At 43.6% G+C, this 24,198-nt stretch overlaps 8 protein-coding genes across 8 annotated transcripts; 4 read left to right on the forward strand and 4 right to left on the reverse strand.

Annotated features, from left to right (window-relative positions):
- Positions 1-271: 271 nt before the first annotated feature.
- EAE97_000054 (uncharacterized protein) lies at positions 272-3,081 on the reverse strand (the record flags this gene model as incomplete). Its single annotated transcript, XM_038870564.1, has 2 exons — positions 272-2,857; positions 2,911-3,081. The coding sequence occupies 2 exons, from the start codon at positions 3,079-3,081 to the stop codon at positions 272-274; spliced, it is 2,757 nt and encodes a 918-aa protein (XP_038737925.1).
- Positions 3,082-3,798: 717 nt separating this feature from the next.
- On the forward strand, positions 3,799-7,998 carry EAE97_000055 (uncharacterized protein). The gene is made up of 2 exons (XM_038870565.1): positions 3,799-6,912; positions 6,963-7,998. Exons 1-2 carry the CDS (start codon positions 4,000-4,002, stop codon positions 7,716-7,718), a joined length of 3,669 nt encoding a protein of 1,222 aa, XP_038737926.1. The 5' UTR covers positions 3,799-3,999; the 3' UTR covers positions 7,719-7,998.
- A 656-nt stretch (positions 7,999-8,654) lies between these two features.
- EAE97_000056 (uncharacterized protein) lies at positions 8,655-9,166 on the forward strand (the record flags this gene model as incomplete). Its single annotated transcript, XM_038870566.1, has 3 exons — positions 8,655-8,712; positions 8,778-8,987; positions 9,141-9,166. 3 exons carry the CDS (start codon positions 8,655-8,657, stop codon positions 9,164-9,166), a joined length of 294 nt encoding a protein of 97 aa, XP_038737927.1.
- Positions 9,167-9,936: 770 nt separating this feature from the next.
- Positions 9,937-10,990, forward strand: EAE97_000057 (uncharacterized protein; the record flags this gene model as incomplete). The annotated part of the gene is made up of 3 exons (XM_038870567.1): positions 9,937-10,248; positions 10,406-10,775; positions 10,845-10,990. 3 exons carry the CDS (start codon positions 9,937-9,939, stop codon positions 10,988-10,990), a joined length of 828 nt encoding a protein of 275 aa, XP_038737928.1.
- Positions 10,991-12,920: 1,930 nt separating this feature from the next.
- Positions 12,921-15,067, reverse strand: EAE97_000058 (uncharacterized protein). Its single transcript, XM_038870568.1, has 2 exons — positions 13,428-15,067; positions 12,921-13,374 (listed from the first exon to the last, which is right to left on the reverse strand). Exons 1-2 carry the CDS (start codon positions 14,947-14,949, stop codon positions 13,217-13,219), a joined length of 1,680 nt encoding a protein of 559 aa, XP_038737929.1. The 5' UTR covers positions 14,950-15,067; the 3' UTR covers positions 12,921-13,216.
- A 1,118-nt stretch (positions 15,068-16,185) lies between these two features.
- On the forward strand, positions 16,186-18,450 carry EAE97_000059 (uncharacterized protein; the record flags this gene model as incomplete). Its single annotated transcript, XM_038870569.1, has 3 exons — positions 16,186-17,048; positions 17,201-17,364; positions 18,042-18,450. Exons 1-3 carry the CDS (start codon positions 16,722-16,724, stop codon positions 18,448-18,450), a joined length of 900 nt encoding a protein of 299 aa, XP_038737930.1. The 5' UTR covers positions 16,186-16,721.
- A 716-nt stretch (positions 18,451-19,166) lies between these two features.
- Positions 19,167-21,932, reverse strand: EAE97_000060 (uncharacterized protein; the record flags this gene model as incomplete). The annotated part of the gene is made up of 1 exon (XM_038870570.1): positions 19,167-21,932. One exon carries the CDS (start codon positions 21,930-21,932, stop codon positions 19,167-19,169), a length of 2,766 nt encoding a protein of 921 aa, XP_038737931.1.
- Positions 21,933-22,665: 733 nt separating this feature from the next.
- Positions 22,666-23,733, reverse strand: EAE97_000061 (uncharacterized protein; the record flags this gene model as incomplete). Its single annotated transcript, XM_038870571.1, has 1 exon — positions 22,666-23,733. One exon carries the CDS (start codon positions 23,731-23,733, stop codon positions 22,666-22,668), a length of 1,068 nt encoding a protein of 355 aa, XP_038737932.1.
- Between the last annotated feature and the right edge of the window lie 465 nt (positions 23,734-24,198).

The raw sequence follows: 24,198 nt of genomic DNA on the forward strand, positions 1-24,198 counted from the left end.
AGGTAATCAATTATCAATGGGTGAGATAGATGTGGAGTGCAAGGGAGGGCAGGGCAGAGCAAGCCAGGGGAGGGGAACTCCGAAATCATGTCATGTGAACACTGTACTGGTAGTGTAGATAAATTTCGTACGAGGTCAACTTGGTACGACATATATGGTATAGTATAGCATGAGCAAAAGAGTTTCTTTGATTTTATATTCTCCCGACCAATCAATCAACAATATCATTAAAATAATAGACCCTTCATCTTCAATGCTATTCTCATACTCCTTACAAAACAATTCTTTCTCTTGTATATTTTCCCACTTGTCTACTCAAAAGTCTTCCAATATCTCTCTTACTTCTCTTTTGGATTTCTCCTCCTGCACCTACACGAAGACGAGAAATCTGTTTCTCAGCCTTGAGTCCGATGGGCAATATCGAGAGGTCTTTTTCTCCAGAGGGAAGCGTTAATATTGACTTTGCCATTCGTCCTGTATCTTCATTGCCAAGGGTTTTAAGTACGGAGTCCCCGTAACGGACCATCTCGGATGTTAACCCCTTGAGATAAACGGCCGTTTCGATGCCTTCGAGTGCGGCACTAACTTCCATTTTCAATGTTCCAATGAATGCTTCGGATTCGGATTGATCACCATTGATCAGTCTTGCATTTCCAGTTAACCATCCACCTGCTGCAAGAGCATCAATACAATTGTTGAGTAAGCTGGAGATGAGAATGATGGAGTTATCAGGTGCTTCAACTTCGTCGTCATCTAGTTCCAAGATATCAAGGTATCGACCTGTCCATCCACCTTTGGCCAATTCGACTCTCAAAATATAGATTAGTGATACCGTCTCTTGACTTGTAAAAGCTGTCTGTAAAGCTTCCGTAATGTTGTTGTCTGGACATGTATAGAGTTTTGAGAGAGCCACATTTAAGGCTTCACCTCTGACGCCTGAACCTTCTCCTAATTGAAATTCGGCGAGTTGGAGATCATCTTCTGCCTCGGCTTCAAGTCTTTGTACTTCCTCTTCAGCATTATCATTTTCTAGGGATGCTTCTTCCCCATTTGTCAGTAATGCTTGCTTTGGACTCGAAGAGTCTCCGAGTTCAAACAAATCCATAGTTTCCATTAAGTTTCGAATCGCGTGGAGAAGTTCCGCTGCTCCAAGTAGATTGGATGAAACAAGATGGAGTAATAATTCCATTTCCCGGTCCAGCTTAACGATCGCATTGACAAGTTGGCCAGCTGGTATTGGGCCAGAAAGTGAGGCTCGAATCTCTTGTCTCAATGCTGATTCGATATTAAGAATCGTCATGTTTCCTGTTTGAAGCAACCACCTGAAAAGTCTAGGAGGATAGAAAACAATAGAAAGCTCATACATTCCTTCCAGATTCTGAGACCAGCTAAAAATCTTACTTAGTGCATATAATATCCATCTACGATCGACTTCAGAAGGCTCTATCTTCGCAATCCTGTCTGCAGGATTTTCGGACGTTTCGGTGCTCCAATCTTGGTCGAACTTACTGCCTAAAGCCTTCTCAAAAGCTGCAGTATCTCCACTCTTGACACATCTCTCAGGCTCTCTCGTCATATTTACCCATGCATCTTCTTTCATGCCCATTGACCCAGGAAGATAATGATCCACAAAAAGCCACTTTCCATGCGATGGCTCCTTTCCGGGCTTGGAACGTACAACCTGTGGGTCCGAGCAACCAAGGGAATCGATCAATAGTCCAAATGCTCGAGATTTTGAACCTTGACCAGGTTGAAAATCCACTTGAACGGCAACGAGCTCATTATCTGAGATAGCTAACGCTGTCCCAAGTTTAGGGTAGTAAGAGATGAATTGAGCAGGCATATCCAATCGTGGTCTCTGCTTATCATCAGAGTCTCGTTTGCGTTTGAGTGATTCTTTGTTTGTCTCATCATCCAACTTGATGGTTGCTAACACAGACTCATATTTTGGGTTGAGAATGCTAATAGCTTGTTGAGTTGACATGATAATAGAAGTGCTTGAAAGGCGGAGGAATGAACCGGTACCAGGAGTGTTGATTTCGGATTGAATCCTTGGGAACGTATCATGTAAATCCAAGGTTGTCAACACTTCCGCTTCCAGTATTTGCAAAATACCGGCGGAAACATTGATGCCGAATGAAGCTTTTCCGATCGTCACCTTCTTCTTAGGAGCTTTATGAATTGGTAGAGGGGCATCGAGAAGAGATTCGACAGAATGTGTTGCGCCATTCAAATAGGTCGTCGCCTTCCTTGGTAATGCTACAATGTGTAGTGTACGCACACTATCCCCAGCTTCCTGCACATTTGACTTTGTAATCACGATTATTATGTCTGGATTAAAGCCATCCTCGGTCACTTCTTGTGGGAAAAAAGCAAAAACATCCTGGCGACCTTTCAAGATTCCTTGACCAGCGGAATAGGCATTTGTGATGTGCGCATATTCTACCTCGATGTTGGTCATTGTCATTGATGAAGCTCGACCGAGGGCGGTGGCAGGAGAGGACCATAATAGCTGAAGACTTTCACCATCTAAGCATTGAATCTCACCATCTTTCTTCACAATCAATATATCCGACTTTTTGATCGCATCCAATCCCGAGGATGCCAAAGCACCCAAATGAACCACTGGCGCTTTCGATTGACTGAGCTTGTGTGTGACTGTTGTAGATTGCGATGTGCTAGTCCCTTCCGTGATATCATGGAACAATGTGATTTGATCCTCAGAGCCGGACGTCGAAACATATGTTCTTCGCTCGGTTTTGGTTTTCGTCGTTTTCGACCTGGAAGAATATGGCGGGCAAGAAAATGAAGTACCAGGAGGCAGAGCGTAAGAAGTAAGTAATTTCGATGATGATACCTGAGAAGATATTAACGTTTGAAGACGCTCAAAAAATAACTATAATATCTTACATCATATAAATTCACGCCTTCTCCATGAATTCCTACCGCCAATTCTGACCTCTTTCTTTTTTTTGATCCAGGTGAACCACCAAAGACCTCCCCAACTACATATTGAGCCTGTTTCGATCGCGGCAAGGTAGCGACCACGTATGGCTGCTGTAAAGATATTCTTGACGACATATTGACAATTGGAATTTTTGCGCAATCAATTCCAATTTATTGAAGCAGTGATTATAGATTTGCGCAAAGTAAAAAGAACCAAAAAGCTTTGAAATTTCTCTGAGCGGTGAAATAATTCTGCCGTGGCATAAAACTTTATGTCGTGGAGACTTTGCCAAATTTATTATGCACACCCTGCACACTTTAGCGTGTCTGTTTGGTGTTGATCATGTGATTTTGACCATCCTGCACTGTAGGAATCACCAATCACCAATCACCAGTCACCATTCAGCACTCAAAAACGCGAGCAGAAGACTGTCAAGTGGGTCTATATGGTATGTTCTTATTGTTCTTATCGTACATGCATCGTAGATGGGGCACTCGTGCATCCAGAAAAATCATACATTGAACTTCCTTCTCATCAGATACCTATCTTTTGATATCGAAGAATAATGCGAAAATGAATCAAAATCCAAATGCTCTTGATTGTGTATCATACTTCATAAGCTTAGGAGCATTTTCATACAAGTCTCAACATCAAATATCGACAGCATGATTTTATATTGATTATTGAAAAAGGTAAATGGTTTTCAAAGTACTTCATCTACCTATCACCTATGGGGCCCAGAGTAGACCAGTAGTTAAAGTGCTAATTTCATCCAAACGCGAACGCGGTTCTCAACTTCACCTTGATGTCACTACCTTATTACCTAAGTACTTGGCAACTTTTGGATGCACATCGCTTTTCACTTCCAATTACTTTTCACCGTCTGCAAAAGTGCACTTTTTTATATTCTCTACCTGTTCTCAAGTCAAGCTTCTTACAAAAATTTACAAATGTTTTTCTATTCCTTGACGACTTGATTGATTGAGAATCGCCATCGTTGAAAACGAATGTGCGAGGTTCGCGTTTGATCATCTCGACCTGGCCGCATACGAATGGCGGTCTTGATCGCACAAAGCATGAATCCTCTCATAGAGGAGGGGCACGAAAAGACTGTGCATCCCTTCTTCCAAAAACCATTAAGAACGTCATCGACTGCGGGAAACAATGTAACACCGCAAAATGGAGCTCTAGACTCATCCCATATGCCAAATGGAGAACAAGCAGATTTGTTAGAGGTTGACCCGAATAATGGTAGGAGGAAACGCCTAAAGACTGCCTCGCCAGAAGTTACAACAGTGTTAGAGGCAGAGAAGACATTCGCAATCACAAAAACCACTGCGCCGACAAAAACAGCGAAACCTTTACGAGCCTCGAAGCGTAAGCAAACTACCCTGACACCTGCAAAATCAAAAATTGTTATCGTGCGTTATGGCAGTGGACAAAGTCCAGCTTCTGAAGTTGGCAGCAAGATTGAGAATATTCTCAATGGCATCGAGACATTTATACCGAAGACCGAGTCAAATATTGCGGACGTGAAAAACACAAAAGAGATAGTATCGAGAAAGGGGAATGGGGTAGATGCTATTCCATGGTGGAAGACAGCAAAAAAGAAATCACCGACGCAAGAAGAACCCCAGGAATCCTCAAAGTTACAGCAACCGGGTCAAGGAAAGAAATCTCCTATAGTAAAAAGAGCTACTTTGGGTAGGCCAGCTTCACCATCGACAATTGTATCTAGTTTTGGCCGACCACATTCAAGGGATGGAAAGCAAGCCCCACCAACGTTTAGAGGCTTTGGAAAAGCTCCTAAAACCTCCAAATTCCCTGACGCCATTGAGCCAGCTTGGCCATGGTCTGGAATGGTGCATGTACGCGGAGAAAGAGACAAGGAATATTCAAACGGCACCTCGAGCAGCACAGTCACTGGAGAACCCAGCGACGTCAAGAAAGGGTCAAAATATCGAGCAGTTGAAATCGTTGAAGATGAAAACATTATCAACACTTTTACGGCAAGGTTACGAATTGATGAGACAATTAATAGCATCCACGACCTTCATATTCATGATTTCGCCCCAGTTTCTCCTTGCCTCCGAGTACCATCCAAACATATCGAAACAGGCCCGAGCCTCCAGTGTCGAGTACGAAAAGAACTTATATCAAAACCCAGCAGACCAGTTGTAAATCATGATTTGAGCGATGACGAACTCCAGGAGCCAGAGAAAAGGAACTCGAATGTCCATCCCGCTCTCACAAACGTTTACAACTCAATTGTCACTTCGTTATCGGCATTTGACAAGGCTGAATGCGAAAATTTATCTTGGACACAAAAGTATGCACCAAGAAGTGCGGAGGAGATCTTACAGACTGGGCGAGAGGCCTTTATATTGAAAGAGTGGTTACAAAAATTAACAGTAATGTCAGTAGAGTCAGGTTCCGCTGAAAGTAAAGTTACGAAGAAATCTGCCTCGTCAAAAACCGAACCATCTGGGAAAAGGAAGCGAAAATCGAAAAAGCCGGATAATTTTATAGTATCTGAAGGCGAGGAAGACAACGAAATGGATGAAATAACGGAGCCGGAAGATGGGGATTTGTTAGGAGGTTCAGGTTTGGTCAAAAAAACAGTAATACGTTCTGGTGATTTGAATGCGAAAGGCTCTAAAGATTCCAAGCGCCTGGCCAATGCAGTTGTTTTGAGTGGACCGCACGGATGTGGCAAGTCTGCCACGGTCTTTGCTGTTGCAAAAGAACTTGGATTCGAAGTCTTCGAAATTAATCCAAATTCCAAGAGGAGCGGGAAAGAAGTGATGGATAAAGTTGGAGATATGACTCGAAACCATCTAGTTCAAAGATCCAAAGTTGATAAGATTTCGAGTGCGAATGAGGATGAAGAAAATTCATTCGACTCTGTGGCTGAAGAAGTGAAGAGCGGCCGTCAGTGTACCATGAACTCATTCTTCACTTCAAAAGCACCCATCAAGCCAGAATCTAAAAGCAAGGGCATCATGAACTCATTTTTTACATCCAAAGCACCAACAAAGCCGAAAAGTCAGAATGACAATGAAGAACGTCCATCCAATGATATAGCCGAAGATTTAGAAAATGGTCGCCCGGGCATGATGAAGCCATTCTTCACATCCAAAGAACCGACAAAGATAAAACCTGAGAGTACTGATGCTGAGCAAACTGCACCCAAAACGGACATCAACAAAGATATAGTCGCTCCAAAAGGGCCGCCAAAGAAACAGCAACAATCCTTGATACTACTCGAAGAAGTTGATGTTCTATTTGAGGAGGATAGAGGATTTTGGCAAACAGTTTTGCTCCTGATCGCCCAGAGCAAGCGACCAATTATCATGACTTGTAACGATGAGGCTGCGGTGCCAATTCTTGCTCTATCTCTACATGCAATTATTCGCTTTACTACAGTGCCTACCGATCTTGCGGTTGATTACATGCTACTCGTAGCAGCCAATGAAGGTCATGCTATTCGTCGTGACGCTGTGAAGGCGTTATATGAAAGTCGAGCGTCAGACCTACGTGGTTCATTGACAGAGTTGGAGTTCTGGTGTCAATTTGCAGTTGGAGATCGTAAAGCTGGAATGGAGTGGTTTTATCCTCGTTTACCGTTGGGATGCGATCTAGATGAGTATGGTAAAAAGTATCGCGTAGTTAGCGAAGATACTTATCAGACTGGCATGGGCTGGATTTCTCAGGACACCCTCGAGAGCCAACGACCTTACATCGACATTGAGGAAGAGACCTTGCATGAAGCCTGGAATGGTTGGGGTATCGATGTAGGCGACTGGCAACAAAATCTAAACATCAGTACTTGGGCGGACAAGATCGCGGATTGCACCAATGAGCGGGCCACCAGGCGAGCTGCTCTGGCAATGTACGATGACTTTGCCGAAGCTATGAGTGCTACAGATTGTTTCTCGCATAATAGCTTCGGCGCAGACTATCAGGTAAGTTTTCATCTATCTGCATTACATCTACTCGTTGCTAATGAAATAAGGTTACGATTGATGCAAGTTACCCAAAAATGTCTAGCAAAGCAAGAGAAGATTACACTATGGCAAATCAGTTACTGGACGTATCGCCGCAAATCACTCTTGACGAGACAAGTATCAACATATCATTCTGGATGAAATCTCGAGCTAGGGAAGTTCTTCAAATTCGTCAACATGTTGAACATGGATGGGAAATCCACCGAGAGCTGGATGGACCGACCGAGAAACAAGTTCAAGGCCTTATCCGGTCTCAATCACGTCCTCATGAGAATGTTATTACTCGCCGCGATTTGAGCTTGGCTTTTGATCCTATATCAGAGTCCGAAAAGACATATGTTTGGACCACCGGAAATCTTGAAGCATGTTGCTTTGATCGAACTATGAATCTCATTATACTCGACGTTGCTCCATACGTTAGGTCCATAGTATCTTACGATGCACGTCTTCAGAAAGATCGAGTACGTCTAAGCAATCTAGTCAGTCAAAATGGAGGTAATATCGCACCGAAACCCAAGAGAATGAGAACAACTCGAGCAGCTATGTCAGCCCTTGAGGGCGGTACAAGAAGTACGACGAGGAAGGAAAAGTATTTCAGTCAGGATATCAACCCATATTTTGTTCTCAGGACTGGATCCCAGAGTTGGTTGGATGCAGCTATCTCTATCGCAGCAGCCACGGATGATGGAAGTAGGAGATCGAGTATACAGTTGTCGGAGAGTAATATAGGTGCTGACAGTGGAAAAGATGAGCTTTTAGATTAGAACGGTAATGGGATTGCTCACGAATGATGGATCATCTCCACGTAGCAACACATGGCATGGTGTGGGCGCAATATATGTAAGCATTTGCATAAATGAGGCTTGTTGGAGACATGGCCCGGCGGAGCAAAAAGGGAATTTGGCATGTATGGCAACTTACTGGGTTAGAGGTATAAAATACACAGAGTCCACAATGACATATGAACACAAATATATTTTGAAATATCCTTGTACCTGTTGTATGGTGAACAAGGCTTTTGAGATAATCGATGGGGAGATTAGACTTTTGAATCACAATATATTAGGTACTGTAATACTGCTATGGGTGCCTAGTGATAGTGAGTTCTCGGTAAACGGGCTCGTCCGAATGATGATTCTAGATAGAATCTTCGAGCGCAGCAACCTAACGGGGCTTGGGGGCTTGCCCCCATAATTATACCATTCATAAGTTGAAATCTTCATGTCAGGCTTTGATGGTTTTCCCAAATAGCATTTCTATAGACGGGCTGCGTGGATAGCGAACACTGTAGAGTGCTATTGCTTGAATATTGCTTAAATATTGCTTAGACAGGGGATGTCATTTGGTATTTGATGTTCATATCCATACCTTCAAAGGTTTCCATCGTTTTAAAGATGCTTAACTACAACCAGTTTGACAACATAATTTGTACCAATTGATGATCGATTTATGACCCATAGCCTTTCGTATCAATACATACTATATTTCTCACATTCCCTTCCGTTTCCATTCTGAACATGTTCCTCTCCTTCCTCCAATTTTCTATCTATTCTGATATCATCACGTGATTGTTACGTCAAGACTAGCGCGATTGTTCCACTCGGCACACACAAGCCCTAAATTGAAAAATCAATCCACCTCTATTGAATTGTTCTTGAGAGAAACATCCATTTTCTTCACGACAACATCAAACCGACAAAATGGCACCAGCAAACACCGGCGCAAAGAAGCAAAAGAAGAAGTGGTCCAAGGGAAAGGGTGCGCATTAAATTTTTACCATGCCCTGGAATTTTCGAATGGAAACTGATGAAAAATCATTATAGTCAAGGACAAGGCTCAACACGCCGTCATCCTCGATAAGTCCACTTCCGACAGACTCGCCAAAGATGTTCAATCCTACCGTCTCGTCACCGTCGCTGTTTTGGTCGATAGATTAAAGATCAACGGATCTTTGGCCAGAAGATGTTTGAAGGAATTGGAGGAGAAGGGACAAATCAAGATTGTTGTCAAGCATCACGCCGGTGATATCTACAGTATGTCTTCTACGTTCCGATATTATCTTTTTTCGATACAACGCAAGAACTTTCGAGTCGAATCATTACCATCCAATGGAATGATGATCTTCAGCATAGGAGTGTCAGAAGAACGATCTAGAAATCAAATGCTAACAAAATTTCTTTCAACAGCCCGTGCTATCCAAGCCGACGAGTAAAGAAATCAATAATCGGAAAACTTCAAAACGATCAAGGCAATACACGATGGTCATGACCTCGTCTTCGAAATAATCGACCAAAATTACGATTATGGATTGTACGTGGACGTTTTGGCATGAGATATCCGGATGGGTTTTTATATTATGACTTTTCCTCGGGCTTGTTAGGAAAGGCAGGCAGGTGTAGCGTATCGAATTCAGCCTTTTGCTTATTGATGCCAAATCTGATGGGTCTTCATCCATATTTTGCATATGTGATACCGTGGTAGAGATGTGATTTGAAGATGCAGACTAATCTGAAGGAATGGAACATGACACAGCAGATCCAGTCAAAATGCGAGTGCGAGTGCGGTGGAAAGAGTTCCCGGACCAAGTTCAACCACATCTCAGCCTTTGAGATCACCACAATTACCACTTCTTGGTCCAATTCTTAAAAAAAACCTTAATTGCAGACCAATACTCCCCCACTCAAAACTCCCTCCCGTTCCCGTCTACCCCAAGGCTAAATGTAATCCAATTCCAAATCCATAAAAATACCAATGACGACGACTCCATTTACTATGCAATTCCGAGGCTAAAGTGTCTCCAAGCTGTAAGCTATTATTACACAAGACCCGTAACTTCCCCATATCAATTTATCTCCAACGAACCTGCCACTTGTCCATCTCGTCCCTCCCATTAAGCCCTTGACCCTTTTTCCTTTCTTCCCATTATAACACAACTGAATACTACATCACATTACAAGACACGCGTATTAGCATCCATCTACGATGGCCGACACAGACGCACTCCGTGAACGTCGCAAACGAAACTCGATTGATATTCTAGAAGATGAGGTTCCTCTCACCAAAACCACGACTCAGGTTCCTTCTCCGTCGGCAGAAAAGAAAGCAAAGAAATCACTTAATAAATTAGCAGCCGATGACGATGCAGCACCTTTCTCATTGGTGGACTTATTGAGATCGATTGTTTTTGTACTGGTTGCGAGCTGTGGGTTGAGTTATGTGGTTACGAGAAATAGCTACTTTTGGGGAATGAAGAGACCGAATTGGACGCATGGGGAGGTTTTGAAGGGATATTGGGTTAGTGGATTTCACTGGTTTCTTTTTTGTCTTTGAATTGCTAGCTAGGAAGCTTGATGTGGGAGCAGAGGAGAGGGAAGAATCAGATAGCTGGAGCATTACGGATACTCTTTTAGATTGGGGAATACAATAACTAACATCTCACACTCCTTTCCAGAATGGACCTCCCCAAATAACCGACGCAGATCTCCCGCGCTTCGATGGCTCAAACCCGGATCTTCCAATCTACCTCGCGCTCAATGGCACGATCTATGATGTAACGGCTGGACGTAGGCATTATGGTCCGGGGGGCAGTTATCATTTCTTCGCGGGCGTGGATGCTACAAGGGCTTTTGTGACGAATTGTTTTGAGGAGGATAGGACGCCGGATTTGAGGGGTGTGGAGGATATGTTTTTGCCGGTGGATGATGAGGAGACGGATGCGGAGATTTTGAAGAAGGTTGGAAAGGGAGGTATGAAGAAGTTGAGAGAGAGAGAGAGCAGGGAGGCGGCTAAGGGGGTGAGGGATGCGTTGGGGCATTGGATCGGTGAGTTGAGCTTAGGGGAAGGGGGTGCGGTCTGAGAGGATACTTTGGCTAACTTGTGTTTGATTATAGGTTTCTTTGAGAATAGTGGAAAGTATCCAAAGATTGGAAAGGTTAAGAGGGAGAAGGGATGGGAAACTAAGGGAGAGAAACCAAAATTGTGTGAGAAGGCGCAGAAAGGAAGGAAGAAGAGGACGATTCCTGAGGGGGGAATCTAAGTCTGAGTGATACCTGTATGGGTTTGCTTCGGGGTTCTGACAAGAGTGGAAGAGTAGAATGTAGTATGTGGTATGTGGTATGTGGTATACAGGATGCAGAATGTGGTAAGATGTCGTGTTTTTACATTCGGCTTGTGAGAAGCATTTTGGAGATTCTCTGGAGAGTTAGGAGTGTCTATTTATGTTACACAGCAAAGGCCAATATATCTTCTCTCAACCACTTTTCTGTCATATACGACCATAGACTGAAGAGAATTGGGCATCCCGTCCGCTCTGCCATACACAAGCTTCAGATCGGTAGATTAGTAGTTGGGTGGGTGACCACCAGCGAATCCCTACTGTTGTATGTTTTTTTTTCATCTTTTTGTCGTATTCTTTTTGGTGGGTTGGTGACGGGGGAGGGAAGGGGAGAGAATGGGGACACTGGAGAATAAAAATAGGTCAAGCTTCTCTTTTTGTAAATGCTTCTTCTCAAGTCTCTATGCGACTTTGCACAGAGTGAAGAAGTAGACAACTTCAGATATCAATATTAGAGGTACCAGTCACTACGTAAGTTATAGATATCAGTGATATCATATGATATCAATTGCCTTCTCAGAATATCTTCTGTTGCCACAAGAATTCCTCGCTACGCTGCACAAAAATAGCGACGATGCGACAGAGAATTTCTGTGGGGACTGTGTTTTGTTCGAATCGCAATGTTAATTGGGTAATGGGTTTCATTCTTTCTGGTTTCTATAGTCGCGGCGTGAAGTACTGTCTGATTGCCATATTTGTATTTCGAGTCTAGAGTGCAAAATTTCCTGGGTGTTGTAGGTTCGCTGGCGCTTGTTTTTTATATGCGTCATTCGTTGCGCGGGAGGGAGATGCATTCATGGAGAAGAGCTTGTTGCGAACCGGAGTTGCGTTGCGGTGATGGCTGGTGGTTATGGGCTGTTGAAACTGGAGTGAAATTACTCAAATACTCTTAGGCGCAGGTGATCGCGAATCGGTCTGCTAGTCGCGCATACTCAGAGGTGAGGCTGGAGATGTGTATTTGCATTCATTGTCTAGTGGCTAGTTAGTCTACGTTTAAGAAATGCAAACTTCATGATATGAAAAGAGTTCCTTTGTCGACTCTCAGCGGGATTTGGTAGACCAGACATTTCTGGACACCCCCTAACGACGAATTGGTACAGCCACATGCATGCGTGTCAATTTGCTTAAGAGGATGTGGATATCTGGCATTTATTGTACCTGTATATCCGTCTCTCCATGTTTATTTTTGGAAAGGCAATCCTGGTGGTTAGCAAATAGTTCGTGAATGACGGACACTATTTCAAGGATTTACCGAACGCGCAAATGTACCTCGCAATTTTATCGGGATGAGACTACTCCCGATTCTAAGTAGTGATGTGATGGCACTCCAATTTGCGTTCGACAAAATTATCCAAATGGCTTTGATCGTAGCGCCGGCTCTGGTATTCGTGAGCTGGGCAATGTGAATTGCTTTTTGATGGATTTCAGGTTTCGGCACTGTTTGTGTCGATTTTCCTTGTGTAGTAGAGTATTGCGAATGGAAAGTCCCATTCGTGTGTGAGGTTTTTTTACTGTGATTTCATGCAGATTTGGACGAGACGTGAAATGAGATGTTGGTAGCAGTGCGATTGCTGATGATTGTTGAGGAGATAGGTTGAGAGGGGCGATTTGACGATGATATATGTCATGATTGTTATTGCTGCATGGCCTCAGTGCTCGCAATCGGTAGTATGGCTTCATGAAACGAGACTCAATCTCAATGGTCCGAGTATACTTGATAAAGGCCTGAGTAATCATAGTTTGAGATGCTATGGGTCTAATATGTAAAGCTGGGCTAAAAGATTAGTGGAGTCAATCGGTAGGCATCGTATGACAGTATGGCAGTGTTCGACAAGAGTTTGGGTAAAAGCCAATATTCTAGGTCCATTTCGAACAACGATGGGGAAAATTGGGGTTGAGGCCGGTAAGGAACGTCATAATATATATACAAAGCTCCCTTCAACTTCCCATCCCGCCGTTCGGTGCAAGAGCTTATGGACCGAGTTCCTTCTCTAGTTAAATCCATCTATCAATGGGGAAGTGGGCTAAGCATAGGGCGAGGGAGGACGGTAAGAGCGGGGCTAGGAAAGCAGAGGTAAAAGAAGAGGAGCTAGAAGCGGAAAAATAGAGATATATAATAATTAGCTACCATTAGAGAAAAAGAATTCGTCACAACTTCGCTTTCGCTTCGAGTTGCTCGGCATGTAGAACACCATCAATAACATCCATTGCCTCTACCAATCGCCTTTCCTGCATTTTTGGTGCAACGACTTGAACACAAAGCGTCGATTCGAGATATACTCTCCTATCAATTGTTTTCTTATCCCCTATTTATTTCCATTAGTACAATACGTACTATATTCCTTTAGATAAAACTTACATAACTCTCTATTGGCTTTATCCCAACTTCCTCCCACCTTCTCTACTAACTCTCCTTCCAAATCCGCTTCGTGGAAATCTCGCACCGGCAATGTTCCACATGTATAATCCAATAGCACGAAGCTACTCGTATAACCTGTGGCATTCCAGCTATCAATTGGTGGTGTAGGATGCGGAGCCACGGGACAAATAATGGCATCGATTGTACCCATCTTAGTATCATTCCAGATCTTCAACATTTCCTTTTCTAACTCTGATTTCTTGGCATGAATATCTACAAGTTTCGGGAGAGCAATTGGGGATTTCCGTCTCAAACGCGTGGATAACCAAGGAATAAGAGGTTCGGATGTTTGCTCAAGAAGAGCAAACATATAGTTTGCACCATCGATGCCGAAAAATTGATTGGCGAGCGATTGACATTTTTTAAATGCAGGCGCATCAATTTCGACTATTGAGTGACCGGCAGCTTGGAGTTTGTGTACTGTTTCGTTGAGGATTTTGGTGACAGGAGGAAGCGGTGTTGTTACGCCATCTGTTCTGATAACACCAAATACTAATTTCTCCTTCTTCTGAATCGTACCCTGCTCCTTCCACATTCCATATACTACATCTGGATCTCTTTCCCACGGTTTCGAATCTGACACTATTTGTAGAAACAATTCACAGTCCCGCACGCTCCTCGCAATTGGTCCTGCACTAGCAGGTAGTCCAATCTTCGACGCTCCAGGTTGTTGGCCTCCTTCTTGTCCCACATATGGTACCCGTTGAGCACTTGGCTTGATCCCATATAATCCATTACACATAGCAGGTATCCTAATACTACCACCGACATCTGTACCTACTCCCAATACACTTCCTCTCATTGCAATCAATGACCCTTCACCCCCTGAGCTACCTCCAGCAGTAAGTCTCCTATCTCTCGGATTCAACACTCGTCCAAATACATGATTATCTGAATCCAGCGCCATCAACGTTTGCGGTACATTCGTCTTACAATATAGTACAGCACCAGCTTCTAACAATATATCCACAAGCAAAGAATTCTCTGCCGCGGGGTTTTCAGCCAATGAAGCAATTCCAATACAAGCATCATATCCTTTTACTTTGAACGTATCTTTCAAACTCACAGGTACACCATGTAAAGGACCAATTACCTTCCCCGTCCTCGCAAACTCGGCATCAAGCCATTTTGCACGAGCGATGGCATCGGAGAAAAATATCTCGGTCAGACAATTACATACTTGTTGAGCAATAGCCGCACGTTTACAAAACGCGATGGTTACTTCGAGAGCGGTGAGTTCGTGGGAACGGAGCGCGGTGGAAAGGGATGTAGCGTCGTAGGACTCGGTAATGCTTAATTCGGAGGGGGTGAGAATGCCGCTGGTGCGGGGGACGGAGAGGACGTTGAAAACAGAGGGGGCTGGGGGAGAGGAGAGGAGCCAGGGGGTGGGGATGAGGGATTGTCTGGTTTTTTGTTTGCGGTGAGAGATTTGTTGCCAGGGAGAGGGGGGAGAGGAGGTCATTGTGGCTGGTTTGGGGATGTTGAAGAACCTCTCGAGCTCCTTGATTTGGATGGATATATCGAGATATGTATGGGAAGGTTATTTTAGTATGCGGGGGAGGGGAACATCAAGTGCTCGTGCCGAGGTCATGCATAAATCTGGCATAAACGCAACATTTTATGCAAATATCCTCCATTTGATTTTGTGTGTGTTGTTGACTTTCGAATCTCATTCGTCCCAAACATACATCTTACATTTCTCAACGAACCTGCGAACTCCACAAACCCGTCATCTCATGTCCCCCTTATATATCTCGCTTGCTCAAGATGAACGTCACTATCATCGATCCGTCGGAGTCGATTAGCCACCATACAATACTGGAGATTATTCGATCTCTGCTATCTTCTCTTCAGGTCAAACCTGATACCATCCTCTATGACCCCCCAATTTCCCATCCTCGATTTAATGTCTCTAAATTGGTATCAAGGATGTAGCACACATGTTCAAGCAACCCAATGAACTATATCATTATTGGGAGATGATGTTGAAGAAATATTCTCATGAATTACATCGGCATTCATCGCCCTGGAATAGCGTTGCGTTGATAATAGAAGAGGCACTTAGTAAACATCATCGTCGCTACGAAAACGCAGGGGCAGCGCAGGTTAAGAAAGGGAATATTTGCGATAATTTACCAAAATCTGTAGAATGACGAATTTATTGGATCTATAAGTCGGCAATCTCCTTTCGAGAACTCCACTCGTAAGGTTCACAAATGATGGATCACGACTGGTCGACGTTTGTTCTAAACGGCCACTAGGAACTTGCTGTTTGCGCATGAAGATATATATTAAAAAGCATCGCGATGAGGAAATACCCCCGCGTCTTCGTGAGCAAAATTACAAAGTCCAGGGATAGTTCCAAGGATGCCGTGGGATGTGGATACCCATAAAAGCTGGGATCTTGGTGAAAAAAGAAAATCACAGAAAGTTGAAAGAAAGGCAGAATAAATTGAAATCTGGGTCTAGACTTGTGGTTATCCGTTAGCTGTCGCTCGTGGGGCCAGCGGAAGTCTCGGAGAGTAGTTGAAGGATAATGGATGTTGTGGAAGTGAGTATTATCATGGCTTTGGAGATATAGGTGGAGTTGTAATCACATGTGTAATACATGTGCTGTACGAAACAAAATTTGCATGTTTATTTGTATTTTGAAAGGTAGAGGAGTTTAGCAGTGAATCACATCTCAATCTTCAAACAAAGGAATACCACTTGATCGCCAATCATCATTTACTTGAATAATTGAAATTCTGCGCGACGGCATCTCTAGTGGGATACCGAGGTATATTCCGAAGGATTTAACGAACACAACCCGATATCACGATAGAAATTTGGAGTGGTGATAATTTATCCAGAAGCGATAGAGGAAGTTTATGCGGGTACTGTATTGAATTGGAGTGAGAAAGAACTGGTACAAGATTTTTTCACACAGCATCACTTCTGTTGAGTGTTTGGGACTCTTGTGGTTTTGAGCTGGAAATCCCGGGTTGGAAACCTTAGACTACATTACGGCTCTGGAATCACCGGGGGAAAAAAGTGTTCAGGGAGGTTTCAGTTGGTTTGATTGAGATCATTCGTATTCGCATTTCCATACGGAAGAACAAAGAATCTCGACGAGCGTCGATAATACCAATATAACATCAAGGGAACGCCCAACATCTTGAGGATTTCACGACCCAGAGAGGACGAGCGATAAAAATACACATTATCAAATTCACTAAACCCACTCTTTAGAAGATGTGTATCTACATCATAACCCACCACGCTTGTCCACACACCTCTCTCTTACTACAGGAACGATGTCCGGGATCACTGAGTAGAAGAATGAGCTCTGGGGGTGGGAGATACGAAAGTCCGCCTTGTAGATTCGACAGGGAACGATTTGAGAGGTGGAAGAGGGAAGCAGAGGGCCTGGAAACTGATGAAACCCTGGCGACTCGGGAAAGGAGGGACGAAGGAAAGTGGATAAAGAATGGAGGCAGAAAGTTGGAAAGTGAGTTCAGGGAAAGGTGGGTGGAAGGACTTTGTGTCAAGTGTAAGGCAGAGAAAGAGGGCAGTCGGGTGGTAAGTTCTATTATTCTATTTTGGGGTGACGGGCATGATTATCAAGACCTCAAATTTGAGAAAGCCCTTCTTTACAACGCGAGTTGCATCCGAGCTGTTCAAACCCCCGAGAAATTATGATCGAAAGTTAAACCCATACTGACACAACAAAGCTAGCAAGAAAATCTTCATTTGCGGAAATCGTAAAGAATCTCTTGAGTATCGATCGAGAATTGCAGGTGCAGAGACTAAGTGTGCACTCGGCAAGTGGAAGGGGCAAGTCAGGAATTCCTCCTGTTCCACCTGTTCCTATGATTGGAAAAAGGAGGGGAATGCGGTGATGCTGATCTGATGCGATGCATGGGTATCAAGGCTATGAATGGAGAAAACAGATACTACTCGTTCTTTCTGTTTCGGATTTCAGATGTTATTAACACTACATTTGATGTCCTTGTTATTCAAATAGATGATAAGGAGCCGACTGTACGATGTGAGAAAGCGGAAGGAAGTTAATGATTCAAAAATAATGACTTGCATGGGGAGGGGTTCATGGTTTAGACTGGATGGTGAAAGATACCTTGACATCGGAGTTATTTGGCTTGGGAAACAAAAATTAATCGAAAGAATGAATGATTCCCATAATAAGCAATATTTGGGATTTCAACATGTTCTCTATTTTATCTGTGCTAAATGTTTGAGCATCATTTCGTGATCATATCAAAACCTTGACGTCTACTGCAAAAGAGCGAATTAGGGATTTCCATTCATAAGTGCAGCATTTACTATGCTTTCAATGAAATTTTGATAGGAAGATATTAAATGCATGATCATCCCCCAAATTTTCCCCCTTCATATCTCATTCAAATCTCAAAACTTTGAAGTTCACATCCGCATATCTTCACACTGATTTATACGCTTGTACAACGTGCAAGTAACCACCAGATCCAGAATATCATCTAGCCTCAATTGCCAGACGACTCATAGAATGTGCAGATATATTCACGTATATTATAGATCATGTCCTTATACGCACTCAAAATACACACCCATCTCCGTCTGTCCTCGCGCCAAAGAAAGACAGAAAATTTGTCCATGGGAAACTGCAAGGTTTGGAATCGGTGCCGAAACCGGACTTGCACAGGTGGTTGAGGAGAAAGGAAGTTGTGAAGGGTGTGCGAGGGGTGCGAGAAAGAGTAGAGAGAGGGTTAGAGAACAGATGGTTGGTATGGGGATTAGACGAGGAAGAAGTTACGAGGGAAAAGGGAAAGGTGTTGAGAATGCGGAGACGGAGGTGCAGAGACATGTAGATGACCCGCAGACGCTGGGTAAAAGGTCTAAAGACAAATATGATGGTAGAGAACACCATTATTCATCAAGCTATGATGTCCCGGCGGGGTGGTGTGATTTGGGTTTAGAGATGTAGTTATTGCTTTTCTTGGTTTCGACATTCCCTCTCGGTGGATTTATGGTAGGTATGCTTTTTATAAATTGATTATCATGATATACTGAGCAAATATATGCAACTCAAGAGTATCCTTGGACATAAAGTATGTAATTGCTCCGTTGCAGTCTACAATATAAGTTACCGATTGTGAGTGTAAGTGTGAATGTGAGTTCAAAACAGAATTGTGATTTAGATTCAAATTCTCTACCAACCAAGTAAGCTAGATAGCGGGAAAATGGTAAAATGTCGCATAATATATCATGGTTCTAAATATCTACCCCATCCTTCCACAATCCATCTTGATTGTGAAATGCGCATGCCCCAAAAATCGATAAAGATATCCTTTCCATAATGCACAGGTATCATGTTGAATCCTCCGTGTACTTGCTTTCCAAATCGGAAACTTATGGTGAATAGCAACGCCTGTAAATCCTCCCTTCATATCCATAAACTCCAATAACACTTATGCTGAGAAAACTCCGAGAGGAAGAAAGATAAAAGGAAACTGCCCATCTAGTCTAGTCTAATATCCGAGTGACCAAGGAATTCATCTACCCTGGGTGGATATCTTCCAATACCAGTACCATTCAAATCTAGTACCACTTCCATCCGCAGACCTGAAACAAAAGAAATACTCATCGTAAAGACTGTTTTCGAGCGAGTAACACACATCGCGTTCACACTCACACTTGCACTCACTCCTTCATCTTCGTCTCTGTCATCTCTCGATCCTCTCTACTCATCACCGGCTCCAAACCCCCACCACTCACCCTCACATCCTCCCAACTCATATGCTCACTTTCTCCCCTGCAAACAAAATCATACTCATCCCCCACCACCTGTTTCTCCAGTCTTGCACCCAAAATCTTCGAGAACTGTACTTGTCCCAATCTGCGTTTAGCTCCGTGCCACTTCATCACAACTCCCTTTCCTAAGCCCCTGAAGAAGACACGAATGGTAAGATAGTTCAATGTTCCTTTCTTACTCTGCACTGCTAGTTTTGCTTTCCTAGTTCGGGCTTTTACTTTTTTAAGCGTCGTTTTGGCTTGTTTCGCTTCGGCTTTCTTCTCTCTTTTCTCCTTCTTTTCGCGCTTTCGGAGCGCGTATCGGAGTTTGCGAGCTGCGAGTTTCTTTTTGCGTTGAAGTTGAGCGGGAGTGAGCTTTTTGGTAAGATGGGGGACAAATGGTTCTGGATAGATGGGATAGAGATTGGGAGAAGCAGCGACGTCGTAGACAATACCGCCGTAGATACCTTCTCGGACTAGATGTTCAGTTAAAGCAATGCTTTCCTCGCTGAGATTGCTGCCGGAACAGGGTATGGGTGATGGCTTAACTGATGGAGTGGTATGTGGGAATGAAAAAGCATTGAGGGACGGACTAGGAATCCGGAAGGGATCAAAATCAAATGATGGCCTGGCTTTGTAAATCGGGCTAGTAATTGGTGACGAGATGCTAGAGAGATCTGTCGAATAAGTATTGTGGCGGCTGTGGCTGTAGACACCTTGAGTGGGTGTACTTGGCACGGTACTCACTGTGTTTTTTGTATTACTTGTGTCGGAGCGGAAAAGACCAGTCGTTGGCGTACTTGGTGGAGATGGGATGCTAAAATTCCTGGACAGCGGAGCATATACTTGAGCACTATTGTGGGGAGAGGATTCGGGGGTGTAAAGGGAGTATGTTGATGAAGTAATACCACTTTTCTGATTAGAGATAGGAAGAGGCTGGATGTCTGTGAAGTCAGAATTTGGGATGGGAGCAGCCGGAACTGCGGACGCAAGTTTAGGCGGTGGAGCGATTGGTGATGGAGATGAGAAGATTCGAGGGAGGTTAAGGGTATAGGATGGAACCTTTGTTGGAGCCTCGGGGGTAGTCGGGGATTTGGTGGTTCTCGACTGTGGCATGACAGAAGTGATATTGACCTCTGGAGATGTTTTAGTGACTGTTGGCGGTACAAGAGAATTAACATCAACCGCGACTGAAGAAAGATCACTTTCAACAGAACCACGATCTTGTGTTGGGAGGGCATCAATGCCAGACGTATTGTTGATGGATAGTTGACTGATATGACGATATGGACGATCCATCGGCGGGGGCGAACGAACTAGATGAGTTCTTGGTGATGGCGATCCTGTGTTGTCTGAAGTGAAAAGTGGTCTTCTTGGGATTCCATTTTCGTTCTCAGCACAAGCTGGCAAGTAGATTGGGCCAGCCTTTTTGCGGCGGGAATTCCTGCGAGATAAAGTTGGAGAGTCTTCCAGTTTCCGGGTCATATTCGCAGATGGATGTCTTGCGATTCTCTTGATAGGTATCTTATCGGCGCTTAATCTGCCAAGATGTTCATCTGCTCCTGGAATTACAAGTCGTTCTGGTTCTGAAGCCATTCGTAAATGTCCCTTAGCATCATCTTCTGCACCTTCGTTTCCAAGACCAACCTTAACTTCCCGGTATAAACCATTGTCTTGAACTTGTGGCTTCATCCTCAGAGGTCGAACTGCCATTGTTAAATCTGAATTTGTATACTTCATGATTGCCGCCTCGGGAAGTTCCGTGATTCGACTCAAGACTATGCCCTTTTCTTCTCTCGCTTCAGTAGCTGTTGTATGCATGTCATCAACTGCTAGATCATCATTGAGTTTAAAATCTCTTTCAATTCCAGTCTTTGTTTTCTTGATATATCGATCGGTTCGAGCGTCGTATATGAGATTAGGAAATTGAGAGGTCGGTTGAGCTCCATCAGGTACTTTGATTGCGGGGTTCGCTGCAATGGGGTGAATAAACATGGCGTGGATTTCATCACCGTCATTTGATTCAATTCCATGGATGTTAGCGATCGCTGACTTCAACGACTTACCATGTACCGACAATGACGGGTACTCAAGATCCTGAATCATCTTCGACATCGGGGATAAAGGAGGGATTGAATAATGTGGGACGCCAAGCGACGAAGTTTCGTTGTTTGGAATCGCAGCAGGCATTAGTGAAGAGAGCATCCCCCGCTGTTCATCTTTCCAATGATCAAAACCATGGACAGGAGACATTTTTTTTGGAGAGAAAGCTCGGCCATTTCTCGTTCTTTCTTCGATAGATTCGGTGGACTCGCTGGACTCGTCAATCGGCGTCAATGGTTGGATGTCATATTTAGCAGGCTTTCTGTAAGATTTGGGCCGAACCACCACTTGACAAGTAGAAGGAGCAACTTCGGTGGATTTCTTACAACTATCTGGATTCATAAATTCCAAGTTGAAGGCATAGAAAGTTTGACATCCCAGATAAAAGCTTTCCTCGTGCTCGAAAGATACGGAAAAGAGACGATCAAAGGTAGGAAACTGCTCTCCAAAGCGCATATCATGATGTTTGAGTATGTTGCAGAAAAAGACCTCATCATTGGAGTAGAGGGGATTGGAGATTGGCCGTACCCTCTTCTTGTGTTGTGTTTTTGGTACCAACTCCGATTTCCCCATTGCAATTGACTTTCGGGAGATCTTTTTATTGAAAGTGAAGGTAAAGATAGTAGATCTCACCAGTCAAAAGGCTGGCTTGGTGGTCGCTTGTCAGTCTCTTGTTGCTCTGAGATACAAGAAGATTAGACTTTTAGTGTTTCAATGAAGTGATAGAAAACTTACAAAGTAGCCAGAGTAGTTCAAGTTGTGCGGCCCATGGCGTGGATCTTGGAATAGAAATGGAACGAAGCTATTTGAGACACAAAAGCAAGGCCTTCTTTCCTCTTCTTCCTTGATATTTCTGCCGTCGTAAAAAAAAACGAATGATGCAAAACGGCACCTGACCATCTTGATTGTGAATCACATCATATAAGAAATTCACCACATTCAATGCACCCACTTTTCATGACAAGACGAAGGCCGAAACCACAGCTGGAGTATAGTGAGTAAAACATGAATGGCAACAACATTAGCAAAAAGGTCAACGCCGAGTCGCCCACAGAAAACAATGGTGTATTGAGTCGAAGGAGATCACAAATTAGCAAGGAGAAGCGAGGTGATATATATATGTTTATTCAATTCTTTTTTTCAACCCCAGCGCCAACATCTCCTTTTGGTGTATATAAGATCCCGAAACGAAGTTGAATATAGATGCGCACCCGAGAGATGATTGCTGGCACCAGTATATCTGCAACATTCCCGATGAAATCCAGACTAGAAAATGCCGACACTCAGCTTTTGTTTACTCCTTCCTTCAAATCAATGCCTCATGCTTATTGACACATGCGTCGACCTTGCTTAAGAGCACAGACTTTCTCTCATCATCGCACCAGCTCCCTTCGACTGCGCTGGTCGCAATGTATTTCCACTCCTTCAAACTCAAGTTGAATGCTTCTTGAACAGCAACGTAATTATCCAAGATATAACCACCAAAGTAAGCTGGGTCGTCACTGTTGATGCTGAATTTAATTCCTGCATCCAAAAACTTTCGAATTGGCAATTGTCCAACATTCTCAACACACCTCAAGCGAACATTGCTTAGTGGGCAGACTGTCAACATTGTTCCCTGCTCTGCAACCCGCTTCAATAAGCTTTCATCTTCGGCCAATCTAATCCCATGATCAATTCTCTCAACTTTGCAGATGTCTAGTGCTCTGGAAATGTAAGAGGTGTCACCTTCCTCACCAGCGTGAGAGGTGCGATGAATCCCCTTGCTTTCCGCGGATTCATAAATTTCTCTGAAGATTTCTGGTGGAAATCCAACCTCACTGCTATCAAGACCAATAGCAGCTACGGTTCCATTCGAAAAGTGACCAAGGGAAGTTGCTTCCTGATATGTAGTGTTTGCACTCTCAGCAGACAAGTGTCGCAAGAAGCATAGAATGAGTTTTGAGGTAATACCGAAATCCTTCTCAGCGCGCTTCAATCCAGCAGTAAGACCCTCAACAACAGTTTTGTATGCAATTCCACGCTCAGTGTGTGCTTGTGGATCGAAGAAAATTTCGGCATGGTGAACTCCGTCGCGATTGGCTTTTGTGAGGTATTCATAGGCCAAACTTTCGTAATCCGCAGCATTGATCAAAACTGACATGCCAATGTAATAGTAATGGAGGAAATCGTTGAGGGAAGTAAAGCGTTCATAGCGAGACTCGAGTTCTTCGGGAGATTTGAAAGAGGCATCAGTCGCAGAGTCTGGAAGGGCGATATTGTTTGTTTTGGCAAGCTCGAATAAGAGCGCTGGAGAAAGAGATCCCTCGATATGAATGTGATGCTCACATTTTGGGAGCTCCTTCAGGAATTGCTTCATATTTTCACCGCACATCTTGAATTATTGTATATTGAAAGGGTTTGGATGAGGAAGAGATGGTAATTTAAGTCGAATTATCGAGATCGCAAAATGTATTCTCTGCTCTGATCGATTCTATTGGGGCAACAATCTGGTTATCGAGAGATACTTCTATCAAAAATCAATTGCTCCAAGAAGGAAGAAAATCTAGCAATGACTTGTATGAATGATCAATTATTGTGAATATTGAGTGAATATCAACCTTGATAGAGAGGGCTACGCTTTACAAAAGGACAACCCACCAAATAGCACAGATAGCAAAAATGAAATACTTCGGGCCTACGGCCATTAATATCTGATAGATATCAAACTACAGCACAATATTACTTTACCAATCGCTACCTTTGTGCCCTTTCTTTTCGTCTTCTAGGGCAGTGGTGTCAGGGAATTGACAATGCAAAGGTATGGTCTAATCATGAAGATTGAAGATGTATGGTAATA

Source organism: Botrytis byssoidea (genome assembly GCF_014898295.1).
Source record: "Botrytis byssoidea strain MUCL 94 chromosome Unknown BBYS_001, whole genome shotgun sequence".
Lineage (NCBI taxonomy): Eukaryota > Fungi > Ascomycota > Leotiomycetes > Helotiales > Sclerotiniaceae > Botrytis > Botrytis byssoidea.

Excerpts from the sequence above, each read along its gene's own strand:
- EAE97_000055 (XM_038870565.1), top strand. The coding sequence starts at position 4,000 with ATGGCGGTCTTGATCGCACAAAGCATGAATCCTCTCATAGAGGAGGGG. Across the intron at positions 6,913-6,962 it reads GCTTCGGCGCAGACTATCAG|GTTACGATTGATGCAAGTTA; the intron begins GTAAGTTTTCAT and ends TAATGAAATAAG.
- EAE97_000058 (XM_038870568.1), bottom strand. The coding sequence starts at position 14,949 with ATGACCTCCTCTCCCCCCTCTCCCTGGCAACAAATCTCTCACCGCAAA. Across the intron at positions 13,375-13,427 it reads TAAAGCCAATAGAGAGTTAT|GGGATAAGAAAACAATTGAT; the intron begins GTAAGTTTTATC and ends GGAAATAAATAG.